Source organism: Colletotrichum costaricense (genome assembly GCF_030867565.1).
Source record: "Colletotrichum costaricense strain IMI 309622 chromosome Unknown Scaffold_12.1, whole genome shotgun sequence".
Lineage (NCBI taxonomy): Eukaryota > Fungi > Ascomycota > Sordariomycetes > Glomerellales > Glomerellaceae > Colletotrichum > Colletotrichum costaricense.
This window is the reverse complement of record NW_026848241.1, coordinates 534,029-550,284: the sequence shown is the minus strand read 5'-3', so window position 1 is coordinate 550,284 and position 16,256 is coordinate 534,029. Positions and strand designations below refer to the sequence as shown.

General features: G+C 55.2%; 8 protein-coding genes across 8 annotated transcripts; 4 read left to right on the top strand and 4 right to left on the bottom strand.

Moving 5' to 3' along the window:
• Positions 1-509: 509 nt before the first annotated feature.
• CCOS01_11142 (TLC domain-containing protein) lies at positions 510-1,951 on the top strand (the record flags this gene model as incomplete). Its single annotated transcript, XM_060459295.1, has 2 exons — positions 510-1,391; positions 1,463-1,951. The coding sequence occupies 2 exons, from the start codon at positions 510-512 to the stop codon at positions 1,949-1,951; spliced, it is 1,371 nt and encodes a 456-aa protein (XP_060310027.1).
• A 1,546-nt stretch (positions 1,952-3,497) lies between these two features.
• CCOS01_11141 (NOSIC domain-containing protein) lies at positions 3,498-5,259 on the top strand (the record flags this gene model as incomplete). The annotated part of the gene is made up of 3 exons (XM_060459294.1): positions 3,498-3,667; positions 3,843-4,965; positions 5,026-5,259. 3 exons carry the CDS (start codon positions 3,498-3,500, stop codon positions 5,257-5,259), a joined length of 1,527 nt encoding a protein of 508 aa, XP_060310026.1.
• A 510-nt stretch (positions 5,260-5,769) lies between these two features.
• CCOS01_11140 (uncharacterized protein) lies at positions 5,770-6,012 on the bottom strand (the record flags this gene model as incomplete). The annotated part of the gene is made up of 1 exon (XM_060459293.1): positions 5,770-6,012. One exon carries the CDS (start codon positions 6,010-6,012, stop codon positions 5,770-5,772), a length of 243 nt encoding a protein of 80 aa, XP_060310025.1.
• A 146-nt stretch (positions 6,013-6,158) lies between these two features.
• On the bottom strand, positions 6,159-7,581 carry CCOS01_11139 (vacuolar protein sorting-associated protein 4; the record flags this gene model as incomplete). Its single annotated transcript, XM_060459292.1, has 3 exons — positions 6,159-6,380; positions 6,439-6,889; positions 6,947-7,581. The coding sequence occupies 3 exons, from the start codon at positions 7,579-7,581 to the stop codon at positions 6,159-6,161; spliced, it is 1,308 nt and encodes a 435-aa protein (XP_060310024.1).
• Positions 7,582-8,506: 925 nt separating this feature from the next.
• On the top strand, positions 8,507-9,048 carry CCOS01_11138 (prefoldin subunit; the record flags this gene model as incomplete). Its single annotated transcript, XM_060459291.1, has 4 exons — positions 8,507-8,567; positions 8,623-8,693; positions 8,749-8,873; positions 8,931-9,048. The coding sequence occupies 4 exons, from the start codon at positions 8,507-8,509 to the stop codon at positions 9,046-9,048; spliced, it is 375 nt and encodes a 124-aa protein (XP_060310023.1).
• Positions 9,049-9,303: 255 nt separating this feature from the next.
• CCOS01_11137 (uncharacterized protein) lies at positions 9,304-9,989 on the bottom strand (the record flags this gene model as incomplete). The annotated part of the gene is made up of 2 exons (XM_060459290.1): positions 9,304-9,914; positions 9,968-9,989. The coding sequence occupies 2 exons, from the start codon at positions 9,987-9,989 to the stop codon at positions 9,304-9,306; spliced, it is 633 nt and encodes a 210-aa protein (XP_060310022.1).
• A 1,793-nt stretch (positions 9,990-11,782) lies between these two features.
• Positions 11,783-15,038, top strand: CCOS01_11136 (Mov34/MPN/PAD-1 family protein; the record flags this gene model as incomplete). The annotated part of the gene is made up of 6 exons (XM_060459289.1): positions 11,783-11,920; positions 11,985-13,327; positions 13,380-13,559; positions 13,861-13,992; positions 14,395-14,587; positions 14,769-15,038. 6 exons carry the CDS (start codon positions 11,783-11,785, stop codon positions 15,036-15,038), a joined length of 2,256 nt encoding a protein of 751 aa, XP_060310021.1.
• A 148-nt stretch (positions 15,039-15,186) lies between these two features.
• Positions 15,187-16,005, bottom strand: CCOS01_11135 (acetyltransferase; the record flags this gene model as incomplete). The annotated part of the gene is made up of 1 exon (XM_060459288.1): positions 15,187-16,005. One exon carries the CDS (start codon positions 16,003-16,005, stop codon positions 15,187-15,189), a length of 819 nt encoding a protein of 272 aa, XP_060310020.1.
• Positions 16,006-16,256: the final 251 nt, after the last annotated feature.

Genomic DNA, 16,256 nt, shown 5'->3' with positions numbered 1-16,256 from the left:
CGACTTGCCTGTCTGTCACTGCCAGCAATTACTGCGATTTACTGCAGTACGCGGGATCCCAGGGTGTACCGGTGCGAATCAACCCCCCCATGTCTGGCCTTAAGGTACTGTAAAATTGATCTTACCCACTCTATCCGAAAATCCGCCTCTGCGCAAGCCACGGGGGAAATTGCTTCACAAGAAAAATCCCCCGACCGCCGCCCCGGCCGTCCACTGCCTATAAACCTTTTTTCCTCCAGACTTTCCGGCCTCCCGCCCTCCTCCCGACTTCTTCTTTTCCTACTTCTTCAATTCTGCATGCTCGACAGGTCTTGATCGGCTCTAGTCTTGTCTCTTTCAACGCCTCAATCGCGAAAGGTGCACGCGACATCCCGTCTCTGCCCTGAAGCCCCCCTCCTATCTTAGTCGTCTCTCTACTCGGTCAAAACATCTGTAGATCTTCCCCCCCTTTTCGACCTCAAACAGACGTACCAGTACAACAACAACCTCGATCCCACAACTTTGCGACAATGACTGCCGCCGAATCGCCCATGGCTCAGTCTACCACCCCGGCCTCGGCCGGCAAAGACCAGATCGCGACCCGCCGACGTAGAAAGTCGAGCGTGCGAGGCCACGGTCACGGTCACGACGCCAACGCTCGCCAGCCCTCCAAGCAGGAGCAGCTCGACCGCCTCTCCAAGCGCAGCCGCGCCCGCGCCATCCTCCGCCGCTGCAAGCACATCGCCGTCAAGCACACCTGGACCACGCCCCTCGTCATGGTCCTCGTCTTCCTCTCCCTCTACGCCGTCAACCCCACCGAGTCCAACATTATCCACCACTTCATCTTCCTCTCCTACAAGATCCCTCAGCAAGGTCTCGATGCCGCCGCCGGCGCTGAATCCGACGCGCCCGCGCAGTATGGAAAGGGTCTCTGGGATATCGCTTTCGTCTGCTTCTACGCCACAGTCCTCTCCTTCACTCGCGAGTTCATCATGCAGGAGATCCTCCGCCCGCTCGCAAAGTCCCTCGGCATCCGCTCCCGCGGAAAGCAGCTGCGCTTCATGGAGCAGGCCTACACTGCCGTCTACTTTGGCATCCTCGGCCCCTTTGGACTGTACGTCATGAGCCGCACGCCCGTCTGGTACTTCAACACCACCGGCATGTACGAGACGTTCCCCCACAAGACCCACGAGGCCGTCGTCAAGTTCTACTACCTGTTCGAGGCGGCCTACTGGGCGCAGCAGGCGCTCGTCATGCTCCTCGGTCTCGAGAAGCCGCGCAAGGATTACTACGAGCTCGTCGCGCACCACTGCGTGACGTTGGCCCTCATCGGCCTGAGCTACCGGTTTCACTTCACCTACATGGGTATCGCTGTCTACCTGACCCACGACATCAGCGACTTTTTCATGGCAGTAAGTTTCACTCGCAAGATACGTGCAAACCCCAAGTCGACGCAACGCAACTGACACAACCTCCTCTCCAGATGTCCAAGACTTTCAACTACGTTGACGCACCCATCACGGGTCCCTGGTACTGCCTGTCCCTCGCCTCGTGGATCTACCTCCGCCACTTCATCAACCTCAAGATCCTCTGGTCCATCCTCACCGAGTTCTCCACCGTCGGCCCCTACGAGCTCAACTGGGAGACGCAGCAGTACAAGTGCCTCCTCTCCAAGATCATCACCTTCAGCCTGCTCGGCCTCCTGCAGTCCCTCAACCTCTTCTGGCTCTTCTTCCTCGTGCGCATCGGATACCGCTACGTCTTCCAGGGCGTCGAGCAGGACGACCGCTCCGAGGCCGAGGAGTCCGAGGCTGAGCCCATGGAGACCATTGACGAAGTGTCCAAGATCGACGTCGCGCCCGTGGCGGCTGCCGCTGGTGGGGAGGCTGCGCAGGCTGTTGCGAACGGTGTGGCTAAGGCGGTTGGCGGGGGTGGCATCGCGTCACGAACCAGGAGCCGCCGCGCTGCGTAAGGCAGGGCAACTTTGAGGCGGTCGGAAAATGGGCTTGACGAATTCCTATGGTTCTGAGCTACCTGCGTACAACTTTTTGGGGGCGAGCATCCTTTTGCTCGGACTTTTGTACATGTATCATATCCTTCATTTTAATAACGCCTAATGTGTAATGACAACAAACATTGATCACCAATTTCATCCGATCGCATCCACAGTGACATTTGCGAATCTTCAAACAACTAAAGAGTCAACTAAGGACAATCAGGCGCGGCGGTGTAAGCCAGGCAGAATCACTCGGCGCTACCTATCTGGATTCATGATGTCATTGGACGTTAGACTTTCTTGGGCCAATACCCCGCGACAACACTTCCGCCAGATGCCGGAAGCGACGGGATTGAAGACGATTCCTCCTCCGGTTTAACAGCCTGTTGGAATTTGTTCGGGGGCTCCGGGAGTTGGTTCTGCATATTCGGGAGGGATGCTTACAGAATCTGCCATGGGAGAGCGAATCAAGAATCAGTCATGTGGGTTTTTGGTGGTGGATTTGATTTGGTAGAGGTGGTAGTGAAGGGTGCTTGAGGTGTTTTTTGGTGGCATGTGATTGGTATGATGATGAGCCTGCGCTGTAGCATTCGATGTAATTGATTAGCTATTTGATAGGAAGCTGGACGAAAGACTTTATGAATGATGTTAAAACAGATGGATTGACTGGGTGGTTTACTTGAATAGGACGAATTATTGAACGTTCCAAATACTCGCTCTCAAGATTGAGAGCGAAGAGTTGAGAGTGTTCGAACGTATCAAAACATAACTTCGATGTTGAATTTGAATCAACATTCAAATCACCATGAAAATTCGCAACTCCGCAACCACATGGCTAGCTGAAGCCGCAAACCATCAGAATTGAATATAGAGTCTTGGGAATTACTTGAAAGCTTTCAGTTAATTGGAAAAGATCTTGATTGGGGTAATGCTGAGCTATTCGTAGAATTCTCGAGGTTGCGACTAACAACCATAGAAGCACCAGAGTTAAGCCGCTCAGTTCGCTGAATGCAACACATATACATACAGGTAAAGATATATGGGAACGAATATAGATCAGATGGTGAACTTATGCAGACAAATTCCATGACATGATTGCGTCTTCATGTGAAGATGGAGTGACTCTACTGCTGTTGTCTCTCCCACTCCCATTGATCAACATCAAGTGTTGAGCCACACCAGCCCAGCCACAGACGCTGCCCCACCATCGGCTGCCGGCGTCGTCTCATGCCGGAGGCCATCCACGTGACCCTCCCACCACCCACACCGACGAGACGCCTGGCCCGAGCGTCAGCATTGGAGCTCCAGAAAAATTTCCAATTGACACCAGTGGGGGGAAAGGAAAAATTGAAGAAAAAAATCCGACTCTGGATACTTTTTTTCGACCTCTCTTTTTTTGACCAGCGCTGTCGACTCGCCTCTGCCCACCCACAATAACTTCCGCGAGGCTTGATTGTCCGGTCCCCCCTCCCGCGCCAACGAACATCAAGATCAGAGAGAGAAATAGACAGAGGTTTCCAAAATGGCGGCGATCAACTACCTCCTCTACGAGGCCCCCATGGGCTACGGTGTGTTCCAGATCGAGCACCAGCCCGACAGCATCGGCCTGCGCCAGAAGGAGGCCCAGGAGACCATTGCCGACCTCTCCAAGTTTGGCAAGATGGTCAAGCTGGTCAACTTCACTCCCTTTGAGTACGACTTCCCCAAATTCGCGAATTGAGTGCAGTGGTGGTTTTGGTGGTAGCTGAAGGCTGGAGGCTGGAGGCTGCGCGAAGGAGGGGATCTCTCGAAAGCGCGTCTTGGATGCGGGACCACAGCATTGGAGACAAGAACAAAGAACACCCTGCTGACAATACCCTTCTCACAGCACCGGAAAGCAGGCACTTGACGAGATCAACCACATCTCCGAGGGTCTCATGTCCGACCACCTCAAGTCCGTCCTCGAGCTCAACCTCCCCCAGACGAGCGGCAAGAAGAGCAAAATCACCATCGCCGTGGCCGAGAAGAACCTGGCCTCCGTGATCAAGAGCACCTTCTCCGGCATTGACTGCGAGACCTCTGAGACCTCCGAGGTCGCCGGCGACCTCCTCCGCGGCGTCCGCCTGCACGCCGACCGCCTCCTCAAGGGCCTGCAGACGGGCGACTCGACCGCCGCCGGCCTCGGTCTCGGCCACTCGTACTCGCGCGCAAAGGTCAAGTTCAGCACCACCAAGAACGACAACCACGTCATCCAGGCCAGCGCCACCGTCGAGTTCCAGGACAAGGGCGTCAACCAGTTCTTCATGCGCGTGCGCGAGTGGTACGGCTGGCACTTCCCCGAGCTCGTCAAGATCGAGTCGGACAACCTCACCTACGCCAAGCTCGTCCTCGCCATCGGCGACAAGGCCACCCTCACCGACGACCGCCTCCACGACATCGCCGCCCTCGTCGAGGAGGACGGCGAAAAGGCCCAGGCCATCATCGACGCCGCAAAGGTTTCCATGGGTCTCTCCATCACCCCCGCCGATCTCGAGATCGTCAAGGGCTTCGCCGAGGCCGTCGTCGCGCAGGCCGAGGCCCGCCGCTCGACCGCAAACTACCTCGACAAGAAGATGTCCATCGTCGCCCCCAACCTGCAGACCCTCATCGGCACTCCCGTCGCCGCCAAGCTCATCTCCCACGCCGGCTCCCTGACCAACCTGTCAAAGTACCCGGCCTCGACCCTGCAGATCCTCGGTGCCGAAAAGGCCCTCTTCCGCGCCCTGAAGACCAAGAGCAACACGCCCAAGTACGGTCTCATCTACCACAGCAGCTTCATCGGCAAGGCCGCGGTCAAGAACAAGGGCCGCATCTCCCGCTACCTCGCCAACAAGTGCTCCATTGCCAGCCGTATCGACAACTACACCGAGAACCCCAACACCAAGTTCGGCGAGGCCCTCCGCCAGCAGGTCGAGGACCGTCTCGAGTTCTACGCCACCGGCAAGAAGCCCGCCAAGAACTCCGACGTCATGGTAAGCCGCTGACTGCATTCTCTTGATGTTTCTCTAAATTACCATGCTAATATTCCAAAGGCCTCCGTCTTGGAGCAAGTCGAGGGCGACCTCACGCTCGACGACGCGGAAATGGTCGACGCCGTCGCCGAGGACGTCAAGAAGGAGAAGAAGGAGAAGAAGGAAAAGTCCAAGGACAAGAAGGAAAAGAAGGAGAAGAAGCGCAAGCGCGAGTCCGAGGTCGGCGCCGCCGAGCCCGAAAAGGCAGACGGCGAAAAGAAGAAGAAGAAGAAGTCCAAGTCCAAGGATGAGTAAAGAAGAAGAACGTCGGTTTCTGTACAACCCTCAGTCTTCTTTGCACATACCCCCATCTACCCCAACCTTGTTCCAAAAAAACTTCTCCTGGCTCTTTTTTTCAAACGTAGGTCTGGCGGCAAGTACCTTAGGCATCATTCCCGGCTCTTCTCTCTCTCATCTTGTTATGTATCTGTGGCTTTTTTTTTTCCCTGTTCCTTTTTTTCTGTTTTGGGAGTTTTATGGGGGGAAATGAGAGAAAAACCGGGCTTATTTGAACGGAGTTTTTGGGCTTTGAAAAAATGTTAATGCATCATTCTACAATATGTGTGTATGTACAGTTGAAAGAACAACCGAACCCATACCCCCAGAATCCCGCCTGCCCCTTGTTCGGTCTACCATGATGAGTGAATGTGGCTCAGTGAGAGTTCCATGATTGAGTTGTCTCTTGGCTTGGGTCTGACTTGACTTCAACAAGGGGCACCTAGTCCGCCAGAGACCCATAATTTCTTCAGGCCAAAAGCCTCCCGTTCAAGTATTCACTCCCACCCCTAAAATCCTAAATGATCCGGCCTCTCTCATCTTCATGGTAGGCCAACTTTTTAGATTGTACGCTGTATCGAGAAGGGGGCAGAATAGAGGTTGCAATGCAGTAGAAACTAGAAAAAAAGGAACAATAGACAAAAAAGAGTAATACGTTTGATATTTCCCCCAACCCAAAATGCCGGCCGTTTCAACGCCAGAGGACGCCCCCAACTCTCGACCACAGCCCATCCGCCCCCCGTATTCACCACCCGTACCATCCATCCCAAATAGTTTCTGTTTCTTTCCATTCTTTCGTTCTCATGTGAGATAATCTCCAAAGTCTTCTTCGAAATAAACACCGCCCCATTCCGTCCACAATAACCAGAGGACCCAGCTCATGCGCCCTCGCTACCGAACTCGTTTGTCCACTCTATTTGCTTGGCGGCATCGTCGTCGGAAACAGTGGGATGCGAGTCCCTCAAGGCCTGCTTGAAGTCCTTGAGCTCGATGATGGGCGCCATCAGCTCCTCCGAGTCGACGTCGTGATACGTCATCTCCTTGGCTTGGGGGTCGCCGGGCGAGCAAGGTGTCAACTTCTTCTGGCCCTCGTGAACAACCTAGACACAGTTAGCATCATTCCATCTATAGCACATGACAGAAGTCGAGGCAGCATACCGGCTTAAAGTGTGTGGCTTGGATAATCTTGCGAACGGGCCCCATCAAAGCCTGCTGCACCACGTTGGCAATATCACTGCCCGAGAAACCCTCCGACAGCTCGGCCAGGACGCGGTAGTCGTCCGCCTGGAGGTGTGTTTCCGTGTCGCCGACGGCCAGCTTGAACATGCGCGCGCGGCCGTTGACGTCGGGGAGACCAATGTGCACGCGGCGCTGGAAACGTCTGCGGATGGCGGCGTCGAGCTGCCAGGGGATGTTGGTCGCGCCCAGGACCAGGATGCCCTTGCTGTCGTTTCCGACACCGTCCATCTGCACGAGCAGCTCCGTCTTGATACGTCTTGACGCCTCGGACTCGCCTTCGCCGCGGGGGCCGCAGAGGGCGTCGATTTCGTCAATGAACAGGACCGAGGGCTTGTTCTCTCTCGCCATGCTGAACAGGGCCTTGACGAGCCTGTTTTGTTACGTTAGCGTACTGCTTGCGTGTTTGCGCAACCGATAATCAACTCACCTCTCACTCTCTCCCATCCACTTGCTTACGAGATCGGAACTGCTGACACTGAAGAATGTGCTGTTTGCCTCCGTCGCGACCGCCTTGGCCAGATAACTCTTACCCGTTCCAGGCGGGCCGTAGAGGAGAATACCCTTCCACGCCTGACGCTTGCCCTGAAACAGTGACGGGAACTTGATGGGCAGCACGACGGCCTCCTTTAGCGTATCTTTGGCGCCCTCGAGACCGGCGACGTCGTCCCACCGTACATTGGGCCGCTCCTGCAGGATGGCGCCGCTGAGAGCGTTGCGCAGCTTCTTGTTGTCCTCATCGCCGTCGTCAGCGCTCCCCTTACCCTTGCCGCCGCCATTAACGCCCACGGCACCGGGTTTGTTCCCGCCCCCGCCGCTCTTTTTACTCTCCGCTTCGTTGAGGTATGTTTTGAGCTTCTCGGCGCGGTCCATATACTCGGCCGTCTTCTGGCGGATGAGCTCCTTTGACTTTGGGTTCTTTTCCCACTTGACGGCAAGGACGAAGAGCTCGAGCGACTTTGTGTATAGTTGAAAGGCCTTGTCGTACTCGGCGGCGTTATCGGCATCGATGGCCTGCTTGACCGTGCTAATGGCACGGCCGAGGAAGTCGGTGATTCCCGACATTGTTGGCTGTGAGTTGGCTTTTGTTTCTCGAGGAGCTCGGCGATTAAGCGGCGTGGAAGAGGTCGGATATCGTGAGAAGGTGGAAAGAGCGGGGAAAGCTCTCTCGGTGTGAACGTCGTCGTGTTCGTCCGCGCCTTTGGCTAATCACTTCGGGATCGGATGTCGGAAGATGGAAGAATCGGTAGGGTCCCGAGGAGGTCGTCGGTGCCTGGCGCAAACGGGTGGAGGGTTGGAAGTTTGGACGGGTGAGGAACCTTGAGGAAGCACTTGTGGGCTTGGATTCTGTGACGTTGCCTGGGCAGTTCGTGATGGATCGCTGCGCTAATCGGGGTGCCTTGGGCAGGTGGTGGGGGTGGGGGACTTGTCTGGGTTACATGAAAATATGTGTTTAGATGTATCAACTGTATACATGCATGACGCTTTCACGGCCACCAGTCGAAGGCTATGCGGCCAAATATGACATAGCATAAAGGCTGAGAGGTAAGCAAAAGGAAAAGAATGATGCAAATTAACTTACTGAAAATCTCGCATTGAACGAAAAAAAGAAAGATTTTTGACTCACAAAAAGCTTAAGTGTTTCGCATCCTCTGAGACTTACTTCCCGCCGAGGCCCGTATACCTGCCAAGTGGGTTGCTTAATATTCGACTAAACGGTATTCCGACTGTCTGTCACCACATCGAATGCTGAGTTGAGGTACCAAGTATCTTCTCGCAGACCACTGCGCAAAAGTCGAAACAGAACGAATTATTTCTCAGAGCCTTGGCATTTTGGCGGCATCTGATTCACACACTCATCTCATTACAACATCGTTGGACTGATCTGCGGCATTGTTTCCGACGTTTTCGCGCTCCGGCCAACTCATTAGTTTGCAATTTTCACACTCACCTCCAGTGAACCCCTCACACTCATACTCATACCCCAACCATGGCTGAGGTGCAAGCAAAGCTGCAAAAGCTATCGGAGGAATACCAGGCGCTGCAACAGGGTACGCGATCGGAAACAGGCAATTAGGAGCGAAATCTTTACTCACGTCTCATCAGAACTTCAGACCACCGTCCAGTCGAGGCAAAAGTTGGAGGCTCAGAGGCAGGAGAACCTTGGCGTAAAAGAGGTAGGCGAGCCTTAGGAACTGAAATTCACGACCACAAGGCTGACATATTTTTCAGGAGTTTGACAAGCTCAAGGATGGCGAGCAGATCTACAAGTTGGTCGGCCCCGTGTTGCTGAAGCAGGATAAGGTGGAGGCCGAGAGCACAGTCAAGGGCCGTCTGGACTTCATCACCAAGGAGATGTACGTGCATCACAAGTGATTTTCATCCAGCAGACTTTATTCACTGAAATTTACCAGCGAGAGACATGAAGGATTGATCAGAGACGCCCAGGGTAAGCTGGAGAAGAAGAAGGGCGACATCATCCAAATCCAGACCAGCGCACAAGCTGCGGCGGCTCAGGCACAGAAGGCATGATCAGGGTGAGGGCAACAGCAGTGGATGAACGGGATCAGGAAAAGAAAAAGGCAAACAAGATGAAGGTCTGATGAGAGTGGTGATACAATTAAAAAGCTACCAGGACTATGAACTATACCCAACAATGCTCCGATAAGATTCCTTTACGAAAACGCCATGCTAATGCGACCCTATCCCGGCGGCGATACCCTCGCCACGCGAGATCCCAAAATGTTTCATTACAGCAGTCATGATCATCTGCACCATCTTACCCTCTTAGTTGAGGGCCATAATGGAAAAGCCCCACGGCAAACCCATGTTGCGCGCGGGCAACTCGGTCGCCCAGCCAATAGCGTTCTGGTACTCGTCCTCGGACGTAAACTCCGCGTCGTTGACTTTACCCTCGACGGCGCCCATGATGAGGTCGGCAATCTGGCTGGTCGTGTAGCAGCGCCCAAAGATGCGGCTCTCCTCAATGGTGCGAATCATGGCGGAGCGGAGCTCGCACTCTGCGAAGCGCTGGACCTCGCGGTCGAAGCTGGCCTGCGTGACGGGGCCCTGGTGGTGCGCGGCGAGTTTCTGGAAGAAGGCGACCATGCCGGCGATAGCCTGGGCGAGCATGTGCGCCTTTGTGGCGTCGTCGAGGTAGCTGGCCATGGAGGAGGAGTGCTGCTCGATGAGGCCGTGGACGTCGTGGTCAAAGGTTGCGTGGACGACCTTGGAGATGCTGTCTGGGGTGGAGAGGATGCCCTCTGCGTCTTGGATGGCGAAGGTCTTTGCGATTTCGGCGTAGCATTGGGAGAGGGTTGTCCAGAGGGAGACGTTGTTTTGGACCGAGGCCTTGCCCATGCTTAGTGTGAAGTGGGACATTGTGCTGTCGATGCTTTCTGGGCGAGTTGTTAGTTGCTGGTATGATTCTGTGTTGGGTAGGGCGGCTTACTTCTGCAAGTGGTGGAAGACATGATGGCGGTGATGTATGTGAGGTCTCACGATGATTTGGTGATGAGGTTGTAGATGGAGTAGATGGACGTAACACCGGTATTTGTGACGAAGATGGATGAAGATAATCAAGCAGATCTAAGAAACCTCACCATCAACAAAGGCGGAAAACTTCTCCTTTAATCTCGACTGGATTGTAGCCTTGTGGCCTCATCGGGAGATTCTTCCATGTCCAGCCAGGATGGCTCAGATGGTGGCCATCCCTGAATCTGCCATGGCCGGACGGACGAACACATGGCAAGGACTAGTCGACATTGGGTCCCCAGTCTTTGCGGGAGATGCCCGGCGGCGACCCCCATTTGGCATCAACACTTGCGAATTGCAAAAGCAAGGCGGGAAAAAAAAACAGGAGCTCGAGTGCGGTCATGTCCTCCACATTCCCGCAAAAACATCAAGCCATCTCGCCGTCAGATTTGGGTTGGATGGCAAGATGCGATAGCTGATAACCTGACGACTCGGCACCGCCACGGCCGCAACTTGAGACAATGGAAGACGAGGTATCGTCCGCCACAGTAACAACAAACAGGGACTTGAACATTCAGTCTCCAGACCGCTAATGATCTATCTCACTTTGGCAGCTGGATGGCTCCCTCGCTCACCGGCGACCAGCGGAAAGAAAAAATAGCGTGGGGGGCAAGCCGTGTATTCGACTCAAGCAACGGGAAAACATGCACGTCAAGCAACATGCGACCCGGTTCAAGCAGGCGGTGGAAGCAGTCGAGCATGGTGCCATGTTGAGACCCGAGCCGCAAGAGGATCAATGCGGATGGAACCAGGGAACGTCAGGAACGGCTTCACCGGCCCGCCTGGGCGCAATTCGGGTTGCTTTGGTTTTCCTACCTTGCCAGCTTGCCAGCTTGGTTGGATAATTACCTTATTCGTGGTAAAGCTGAGTGGTTGGCGAAAAAGTAGTACGAAAAATTGGGCGCGTTCCGACATTTTCCGATCTTGGAATGAGGCGAGCGTCTGGCCCCCTTCCAACCTTGCTCGTCGGTGTCCGTTGGGTTGGCGGGCAAACGAGAGAGCTCTCGTAAATCGAACGGAAATACGGGCGAAGTGACGTCTATGTACAGTTTGTGTTGTAGCTCGATGAGGCCCTGATGCTTGAAATTTTCATTGCATCGTGGCAATGCGATGGATCATGGAAGACTTCGAATTTCTAGTTCATCTCGGATTCCCAGCTCAGTGACATTCATTCTTGGAGTGGATCCGAGACATTGGTCCGGATCCTCCCGCAAATGACAGCTCAACAAAGCGTGAACCCTTGCTGTTTCTCACCTTGGATTGCCTTTGTTCACCACTCTCGGTGACTATGATGACATAAGGTGACCTTCGGTGAAAGCTCGATCACGTGTCCATCACTTTGTCCACGTGATGCACGTCTGAACGGGGCCCGAGCTCTCTCCCGTGCCCCTCCATTTGGTGCGGACCTTGTCGGTTCCCCCCCCATCCATGGCGGGGTGCTGCTGGGCGTGTGCTTCAGGCTTCAGCCTTCAGCCACTCGTGGCTCCTCTAGCGCTTCGTCATACGGTCCCTGGGACGAAACTCGCAAGACGTCTTTGACCAAACGGTCACTCGCTTGCTACCTCAAGGCTGCCACGCTTGGCCTTTTGTTCTGAGAAACATGCCAACGTCTCCCTGAACGGTGTTTGTCACCACCAGCGACCGAATATCCAACGAGACACTCCCGAGCTTGAACAGCCACTACACAGCGAAAGCCGGACCGGAGAGCTCCAACTCCTCCGACACCACCAAGATGAACGGCCCTTCGAGTCCCAGGCCCGCGCGGCCCATGAGCATCAAGGAGATTACCCTAGCAGCAGAGGATTTCGACTTTAGGACTACAATTCCCTTCAAATACTGGGCGCGATCTGCAGATACCTTGTTTCAAGAGGTTTGTGCCCCATTTCGGTTGTTCGTTTGCCTGCGCAGCGATCGCTAATGACAATGCGATTTAGGCGACCTTTGCGCTTCAAGATCGCGACATACGAAAAGCATACCAGATGCTATGGCGACACTCGATACTAGTCCTTACTCACTTGAAAACACATCCCGACGCCAAGTTACCCGAAAACAAGGCGCTCACGAAGCCGCTGTTCGATCGCCAGAACAAGGAGGTTTTCGGGCTACTGGAGGAATTGAAGCCGCAAATCGACCGCGATTACAAGGAGTGGCAGTTGATGAGTGCTTCGAAGCAGAGTGAAGATGACGAATTCACCACCAGACCCACAAGTTACAACGAGTTTGCTGCTCGAGACCCGACCTTATCCGGAAACGCCAAGATCCTCGACGCCGCCGATAACCAGGAACTCGCAGTGTCTTTGGCGCAACGAGACTACAAGAGGCGAGATGCTGCAAGGAGAGCGACGCGGCAGGCCGGCGTTAGCGCCGAAGAAGAGCAGGAGCGCCGGAAGGGTGGCCGCTGGGAGGACTGGGAGCAATTCAGCAGCCCAGCGACGGCCGCATCAGAGGAGGAAGACATAAGGCGACAGATCGAGGCGACACGGCGTCGGCTCGATGGAACTGACGGGGGAAGGGACGAAGATACCTTCAGCACTTCGCAAGCTCCGAATTACCAAGGCCAGGTACCCCCGCCGAGAGCTCCTCCCAGCTACTCATACAACTACCCGTCTATATCAAGACCAAGGGCGCTGGAATGGGAGGCGTCGCCTTTGGAACCGCAGCGCGCTTACACGCCGCCGCCGCCTCAGCCACCGAAGCCGCCAAAGGAGGATTTCACGATGATGCGTCAGGAGCTCGATGCGGCACCTCCTATGAGGCCAAGCAAGGAGCCATTAACGTCCTATAGGCCGCCGTCAACAGCCAACACGCTACAGGGAGGCGTTCCGGAGTTGCCAGCCAAAGAGGAGGTGATGCCACCGGCGGCAAAGGAGCGGCTGGCCTTCAAGCCAGCAGCCTATCTGGAGAATGGCGACCCTATCCGACCCGTGTTCCTCCCGACGCAGCTCAGGGATACCTTTCTCAACATTGCATCCGACAACACTCGCAGAGGCCTCGAAATGTGCGGTATCCTCTGTGGACGACCCGTTAACAACGCACTGTTCATCAGCTGCCTTCTTATCCCCGAACAAAAGTGCACGCCGGATACGTGCGAAACGGAAAACGAATCATCAATGCTGGATTACTGCATCAATGAGGATCTTTTGGTGGTGGGCTGGATTCATACGCATCCCACGCAGACGTGCTTCATGAGCTCGCGAGACCTACACACGCAGGCCGGGTACCAGGTTATGATGCCAGAGAGTATCGCCATTGTGTGTTCTCCAAGGCATTCTCCATCGTAAGTTGCACCCATTTCTTCGCACACATGACAACGGCTAACGCAGCATCAGATATGGCATCTTCCGCCTCACAAATCCGCCAGGCCTGCCTCACATCCTGCAGTGCACGGCATCGGAAACCTTTCACCAGCACTCCATCGATAACCTGTACACCGGAGCGAAAAACCCGCCGGGTCATGTTTACCACTCGGAGAAGCTTGACTTTTACGTGAAGGACTTGCGACCGAAGAGGTAAAGGAGGAACCGACATGTTTGCCTTGATGGCGAATTACAGAGCTACTAGCCCGTTCAGCTCAGGGCGGTCGGCATAATCGATGAACTGCTGCCACTCTTGATGACGTATCAGTGGTGAGAGATGTATGGAGCAACACTGTTGCAGTCTGCAGTTCAAGTATGGGTTCCGGGCTACCTTTTGATTTGTTGCATGGCGAGGGCGTTGGACAGCTGATAGCTATGGGGTGCGGGCATGCTCATCGAGCAACTCAGCTGGGACGAATGATAATGTCGGGACTCCGCGGACTGTACAATGCAGAGCCACATGGCAGTACGGTCGAACAATGTCACGGCTCAATGTGATGAGGAGCACGGCTGGACGTGTCTCATCCGAGCTCGAGGCCCAGACCGTGGTGGGCCATCCAACCTCAGATAGCCGAGAGGGAGAGTTGTATGAGCTTTTATCTCATGAACCCTTTGCTTACTATGTAGGTGCTGGGACAAGCAAGGCCCTCTCAGAGTTTCGCAAGAAATGACTGAAATGAAATTCCAAATTAGGCCAGAGCGCTGTGTCTTGCATTGTCCGTCCCATGATTTTGATCGTGTCCTGTCGAGTTCACCTCCCACTCTCCGGAAGACTTTGGCCGGGTGTCGTAGCTCGGCGAACCATGACGTCACTGCCGCGGTCTAGCGACTTCTTCTACATGTGAGCTGAGGAACTCACTCTCATTCTTCATATAAACACCAACGATTTCTTGCACGCCACATTGTCACGAGAAGAGGAATCTCTCACAAAAAAGATACGACCAAAACATTACGTCGGAAAGGAAAGCAAACCAACAACGAACTACAGAATGGCGTTCCCGACAAACATGCTGGGCATCCTCATCGCCCTCGTCAGCGCGTTTGCCCTCGTGCACTCGGCGGACTCGATTCCCCGACTACTCAAGTACGAAGACAAGGCGAAGAAGGCGGCGGAATGGAGCAGGACGGCCGAGAAGCAGCTTTGGGAAATCAGATATACTGTCGGAACAGGCTTCGTTGGGGTACGTCCCGCCCCCTCTCTTACATCACTTCTCCCCCTCCCACTCACTCTCTCACACTCACACTCACACTCACACTCACACTCACACTCACACTCACACTCACTCTCACTCTCACTCTCATTCTTACTCTCACTCTTACTCTCCACAAAAACCATGATGTACTGAACACCATCTCCCGCAGTGCCTCGTCTCCGCCATCGGCGGCATCGCCTTCTCCCTCGTGGTACCCCGCGGCCTGGGCATCTTCACCGTCGGCTTCCCCATCATGCTCGCCGCAGGCCTGACGTACGGGCACCAGTACATGCGACAGTTCTGGGCTTCGAAGCCCAAGGTGCCGATGATGAAGGATTTCAACGAGGCGATTTCGGACTCGATGATGGTGCAGGATATGATGAATCCCTTGGCTGGCGCGTGGGGTCTCATGACGTTTTGCAAACTTGTTGGGCTGTAGATGGGCTATCGTCGAATCCTAGTTTCTCGCCGGTTGAGAGTTTGACTGCACAGCGCTGGTTTGTTGTAGTGTAGACCAATTTGGGTCCTCGGCATAAAGCATCGCATTAACGGCGTTTTGACTGTATCAATTCATCTCATCATACGCATCACGCCCTCGCATCCCTCCTCATATAAACCCACGAATACCGCCCCCAAAACTCCTCGCTCCCCGTGACACCTGCCAACTTCCCACCAGGCTTCACTCCGCCCGCAAACTCATCCAACTCCGCCTCCAATCTGCCCACCTCGCGGAACCCCTGCCTCTCAAACGCCTTCTGCCCGCCCATGGACGACTGAACCCAGCAGTACACGCCCGGCTCGCGATCCGCCTTATCGGTGCCCCACTTCATCAGCGCCGAGCCGACGCCGCGGCCCTGGTGCTCCGGGGAGACGACGTAGGTGCACAGGAACCTGCATTTGCAGCCCTCGGGCATGAAGCGCTTGACCCAGTGGTTCATTGATGCGTTTGTTAATTCGCCGAGGTCGTCTATCGTCTTGGTTCTCTGCTTCTGCTCCGCGTCCGTGAAGAAGGTCTCGGGCTGGGGTTCTTCGTCCGGTCCGTCCAGCGGGAGGTCAGTGTCGCCCGCGAACCCTCGTCTCACCCACCCGACCCATCCCACAGGCCCGCCGTTTGTCGGGTCCTCGGCGACGATTACATCGACTTTGGGGTGCGCGATCCAGGCTTGCAGCGCGTCTTGCATGCCCTTGGGAAAATCGTCGTCGCCGCGGATGGAGGCTTTGAGCTGGGTGTGCGAGTCCGTTTTGCAGGCTGCGTCGGAGATGGATGCGAGGGCGGGGATGTCGGCTTCTGTTGCGGGGCGGAGGGTTACGGTGGCTTTGGCGGGACGGGAGGCCGCTGCTGTGGTCGGTGCCGTGGCGGTTGCCGGTGCCGGTGCGGCGGAGGTGGTGGATGGGGAGGATGCCATGGCTTTGCAGGAGCTTGGCGCTGGGGTGTCGGGCGATGGGATGAATGACGGACGCCGGGTGCGGGGACTTGAAGGGCTTGGCACGGGGTGAGGATGTTGTAAAGGGGGGAATGACGGACGGGGAGGGCCGGTCGAGGTGCTTTATTTTGCTTGGGTTTGGGACCTTGGGTTTGTTCATGCTGTATGCTGGGTAGCCCCCGGGTAAGCTGACCGGGTGACTCAACCGGGGAGTGGAGGGCCGGCATTCCCGA